Consider the following 6,000-nt stretch of genomic DNA (forward strand, 5'->3'; position numbering starts at 1 on the left):
CAAAATGTAGCCCCAGTAGACTGGACAGCAGTTCAAACAGGATGCCTTATATTGGAGGACTGTTCTCTATAGGTAGGACACACAGCCACTTGGTGACTTGCTCAGTGATCATCCCTGCTATTCAAGGTACAACTGTAAATATACTTTTATGCATTTCATTATAATAAAGAAATTAAGATATAGAACAGCAACGTGAGAGATCCATGAGATTAGCAAGCCTCCATGTAAGAAATCTAGTACAACAATGCCTTAAATATATACAGGATATAAAAGGGCACCTGCCAGAAACGATTTTTTCACTTTCATGGCAAATTGTTTCTTTTTTCTTTCACTTAGTATAAATAGGCACATTTACATTGTGCCTTTCAACAGTCTGTCAAGAGAGCCTTGCATAAAATTCACACTTTTTCCATTCATCCAGAAAAACTAAACCATAACACTGAGTCCTGAAATGTACTTTTCCACCCAGCAGCATTCAATCAGGATAGAACATCAATCCCTATTCACAGTAAGGATCTTCAAGAAATGTCTTGTTGCATACAGAGTGCAGAGATACCCCTGCATTTGTATGCAACCCAGAAATGAAAAGTTTTGGCCCATCTCTACCTTCCTTGGCATTGTCTTAGTGCTTTTCATTAGAAATTCACTAGAAATTCTAATCCAGGGTAAACTGCCACAAGCAAGCACCAATCTCTAGCATCCTCTTTATCATGAGTGTGCAAGCCCCTGGAGGCACTATTTTCTGAGAGTCTTCTGGCTCAAAACTGTGACTGTCCCTTTACTCAGCCCAAAGAATAAACATCATGGCTTTCTGTCTCCAGCCTTTTATACGAAGACCAAACGGCTTCTGGCAAGGAGAAGCTGAGGAACACCCCTGGCCACAAGACCCAGCAACTGCAATTTTGTTTGTTATACACCACCCAGAGTCACTTCTTGTGAGATGGGCTGCCATATAAATCTGATACATACATACATACATACATACATACATACATACATTCCCTTGCAGCCCTTTTCCCATCTACTGCACTGGATCCTGAGTATTGGAGCAACCTCTGGAAAAGGCAGGCAGGGCAGTGGGGTGGAAGAGAGAGAAGGTTAAAGAAAATCCCCATTGCACAAGCAGAAGCAAGCTTGTTTCCTGTTGGATTTAGACCCTGTATCCCCACAGCAGTTTTTCCCTTTGGGAACTGGGGTTGGTTCATTAAAGAAGGGAGGAAAACAAAGGCTTCGCTCCCTGCAGTGGCTTTCCTTGTTTCGTGCCCTGCATGTGTTAGGCTGAGAGTGACCAAAAGCCATTACTTATAGCTGATGGGTTTTACTGGATGGAAGGAAATGGTGTGGTTTGGTCTCTGTTCTGTGGTGAGAACTGTACCGCATGATACGTTCTTACAGAACCTTGGCAGAGAGCAATTATTTCACAAATACATACAGTATACTCTCCCATGATGCTCCAAAGAGCTGCCTTGAGAAGTGTGACGAAGAGCCACGTTTGAACCTCCCTGCTGGATGGGTCTGTGAAGCTCGTAGAACATACATCCCTGGAGAACTTAACTAACACAAAAGCAGCTATTTAAGTGGGGAGGGAACCGCCAGCTTGAGACAAGGCAGATAAAAGCCTAACTGACCTAGTTAGAGGCTGCAGACAAGGACTCCAGTAAATCCCCTTCCTCCCTCTCCCCACGGCCAGCATGAACTACATGCCATAGAGAATTCTAATCTAGCCTTCTGCTTCCTGTGAATCCCTCACCTGCCATCTTAAATGGTACAACCTGGGAACAATTTTATCACTATCTACAGGAGGTGTGAATGGCTCCAAAAAAATTAATTTGTAAGAAATCTCTCTAAAAAAGAAGGCAACCATACAGTATGCTCTCCCTATTAATTCCTTTTGTGCCTCCCCTCACAGAGCTTACTTTGATAAATTTTCAGATTGTTTTTATTGTTGGGATTCAGAAGAGGCACAAAACATCCCAAGCACCTTATAAAATCACAGGAAAAGAAATGGGCACTTAGCCAGCAAACACTTGTCTGCACATTGAAACTAGATAGCACCATGTTCTCTTTTAATTAACTTTGGCTGAATCCAAATCAATGTGGGCATTGACTAGTTTATCTTATAAACCATTATAAGCCATGTATGGATGGATGGATGTTACTCTCTTTAGAAGTAGATGGAGTTAATTGGAAATGATAGAAATATTGTCCTGGAATAGCAGTTTGCAAAATAACTTGGAACTCTCTTATCACAAGGGAAAAGGGGAATTTTGATTTAAAAATAGGCATAGGAAAGAATCAAATGGAGCCAATCCCTTTGCAGTAACTGAGTGGGGAAAAAAGCACTTTGCATTACTCCCACATGTTAGTTAAAGCGCAAATGCTGTTGCATGATGGGCATTGAATGTTTCATGTAATATTGTCCATAATTGCACCAATGTTGTCTGCATTGGATGCATCCTTTGTCTTACGATAAGGCTGATTGAGTAGCTACAAGAAAATGCGTAAGAGCTGCATCCAATCCCTACTGCCTCCTGGGCCACTCAGACTGTGTTTCAAGAGCATCAGATGCTACTGTCAACTCTGCTGGAAGTTCTGTTGGAACAGCCCCCTCCCCCCGCCCTGGCCATTCCTGTCCCCATTTACTACCACGGCCTGTTCCATGTGGGTTCCCGATTGCACAGGAATCTTTCAAGCACATTGAACCAAGCGCCTTTCAGGTCTTTGCCAGGATATTCAGGTTGGAGCAGATGGGAACCGGAGCCCAGGAATGCTGGATAGAGCACTGTTACTGTGCTCCCACACTCCATCCCCACTTTTGGTCTTCATTTAAGGATTCTTTCTCTCTCCCAAGGCTCTGCTATCACCTTGAAAAAAGACATGGTTTTATCCATGTAATTGATTAACAGAAACTGCTGAGACATTACTTTGTTGATCTGACTAGAATTCAGCGCAATCAGTGGGATCATTTCCTTCAGATTCTTACTATACTGACAGTATGAGTTACTTTCTCTAAGCAAACACTATAAAAATCAAACAAATATCACTATGTCTACATATATCTTTTAATTGCATTTAATATGTTGATGGTCAAGCTGGAATTCTTGACCACAAAATGCACAGATACATACAATGCCATTGACTGATTATGTGCCATCAAATCATTTTTGATTCCTAGCTACCACAAAGATAGATTTTCTCCATGACCATCTATCCCTAATTTGGTCTTTCGGGTCTTTCAGTAGTAACAGTGCCATAATCATGCTTCTGTGCATGACAGAACAGGATGAAATATCCATACCCCTAGTGAGCCAATTTTTTTCACCTTCCAAGTTGGTTTCTCATCTGAAATGTATTATGAATATAATACTATCTTGAAAAAGTGAATCTTCATACAGTTACTGCAATAGTTTATAAAGGAACATTCCCGTCATAAAAGACCACTGAATACATGTTTAATAACCAGTCAATTGGATTTCCAGAAGACTGTTATACCAGTTTATTCCTGAGTAGCATTTTGCAAAGTGCAGGGCAGGCATTACATGGTCAGATGCCTCTGTGGAAACCAAGGATCCAGTTCCCTTTGCAGCCCAAGCCAAAAGGGCCACAGAGGGAAGTGCCTAGTGACCAGAGGAGAGGGGCATGCCTGCAGCAGACTCAACTAAACTGGCCAGCAGATGCTCAGCAGATATCAGTCCCTGACCACATAATTATCAAAATCATGAATAAGGCATTATACATCATTTGTGCACCAAGATTTATTGGCCAGGGGCGGGGCGGGGGGGGGATAGAAAACACTACTTGAAACTGAAATAGCTAATTTAGGCTGCTTCCACAGGGGGCTGTGATGGAGAGAAAGGCTATATCGTAAGGGGGAGTGGGGTATTTCAGAGTCACACTCAGTGTGTCACTCAGAAGAGCCATAACCTTACGAAAAGGCACTAGCAAGGGATATAAACAGAGAAATCCTATATTGTGCTTTATACTGGCTATGAAGATATAGCGTTAGGCAGAAGCCATGTGATATAACGTATGGCAAAGTTATGCAAGCGATGTGATTTAAATAGAATGGATGTGGCAGGCCAGGGACAATTGCCCCATCATGTCCTGCATTCAAGCCTGCTGCTGTAGTGGTCATTCCCTTCTTTGCATCCCCTCCCTCACCCAAAAAAATTCAAGGTCTCTTGGGGGATCTTGAAGCTTTTTCTCAGGAGGGCCATACATAATCTCTGCTAGCGTCTTCCCTAGGGAACAAGATGAACACTGGTATTAGGAATCGCCTTCCTCTCCTTGTGTGACGAGCTCCAAAATGGTATTTTGTGAGAAAGAGATGTCAGTTCAAAGCCTTACCTGAAGGGAGGCCTCTGGGGTGGAAGGTGAGGCTTGACTGCTGGTGATTCTCCTGTGACTGATGCAAGGCAGCTGGCATGTATAACCATTTGCGCATGGCATGTGCTGTGAGATGGGAACTGTGCTGAGTGTATCATCACTGAATGAAGTATTGCAATTCAAATGTGGGGGCAGGTGGCTGTCTTTGCCACTACACTCTGGCATGTGGATTTGGGGGATATTTCCAAAGACATAGGTCCATTTGCTATATTGTGTTACTTGGGGATTTTCTGAGCTGGGCCAAGCATGTGTAGGAAGAGCAGGCAACCTGTGAGCTGTTTTGGGGATGGCAGAATCTAGTTATTTATTAATTTATGGTCCCAGAACAATAATAGCAGAGTCTATTAGCTTATGCCAAAGAAATTCAGTGGTACATATTTTTGATAGGTTGTTTGCTTTTATCAAGATAGGAAATGAAGTACATTTGGTAGACTAATGGCAAACTACTTCCAAAAATATTGCCAAGAAAACTGCAGGGTCTTCTCTAGACAGTCACCAGGAGTCAACACTGACTCATAGGTACACCCACCCACCCACACACACACACACACAAATAATGTTATATTGGCTACTCTACCCACCTAGTAATGGTGTACCTCATCCATAGAAGCTGAATTATAGAATATTTGTGTAAATGAGATTAACCCTTAACAATATAATCTTCCCTCATATTTTTACTGGAATGGTCTGTAATTGTCATCATTTCTGCCCTCCAACATCTTCCTGATTTAACAATCAAAGAATTACACAGGGCAAAATTTAGTGAAGGTAGTTGGCATCACCTGGGGACAGGAATGTAAGAACTACTGGAATGAACTGAGAAGAGGTGTGTGGTGGATTTCGGCAGTGCTGCTGGTTCTCAGGAGGGAGGAAGCACATTCCAAGAAGGGGGAAACGATAAGAGGAAACATAGTTGTAGGAAAACTAAGAGGTTCAGAATAGTCCCGCCCTTTATTTCCCCTTAGGTTAGGTAGAGTAGCTTTAGTCTGGCAAGATTCTGTCTGCACGGTGTGAGCAAATAAAGAACTGGAGTTTGGCTGACTGATTCTTGGTTCTTCTTGGGCTGGGCCCGACAAGATGTGACATTCAATTGCGTTAACGTACGAACACAGGAAGCACCAAAGACTTACCACTGAAGACTTCCGGAGACTGAGACGGTCTGTCCGGGCTCTGAAATACACTTCGTCAAAAGACGAGTGGCTCCCCTTCAGCTTCTCGGAGAGGTTCCGATAGAGTCGCTTGGCGGCATTTGGAGAAGATGGAGGGTTGCTCCTTTTTGTCTGGGAAAGCTGTAAGCTGTGCATTTGCTGGGTCATTTTTCACCGGGCAGTTCCTACGGAAGACGCAGGGACAGCTTTGCTATTAGAACAAGGGCGCTCTTGAACCTGGCAAGCGAGTACATCAGGAATATGGATTAAGATTCTATGTGAAAACAGCCATGTTTGCAAACAAAAGGAGAAATTATGCCAGTGGTGCATATGCAGCCTGTTTTCAACTTGCCTTCCCAGTCCCAAATCAAATTACTTTTGTTCAACTTCTCTGGAACAGACTTGAGGAAAAGTTTGAAATTCCTCATCATGACTGATGCGCTTGCCCTTATTAATGCTGATCGGG

The 6,000-nt window shown here is 42.9% G+C and overlaps 1 protein-coding gene across 1 annotated transcript in view; it reads right to left on the reverse strand.

Moving 5' to 3' along the window:
- ANKFN1 (ankyrin repeat and fibronectin type III domain containing 1) overlaps positions 1-5,702 on the reverse strand; it is a 121,755-nt gene extending 116,053 nt beyond the window's left edge. Inside the window, exon 1 of the mRNA XM_063296556.1 lies at positions 5,517-5,702. Within this exon, the coding sequence (XP_063152626.1) occupies positions 5,517-5,702 (186 nt within the window). The remainder of the gene's footprint in view (positions 1-5,516) is intronic.
- Positions 5,703-6,000: the final 298 nt, after the last annotated feature.

Source organism: Candoia aspera, chromosome 2 (assembly GCF_035149785.1).
Source record: "Candoia aspera isolate rCanAsp1 chromosome 2, rCanAsp1.hap2, whole genome shotgun sequence".
Lineage (NCBI taxonomy): Eukaryota > Metazoa > Chordata > Lepidosauria > Squamata > Boidae > Candoia > Candoia aspera.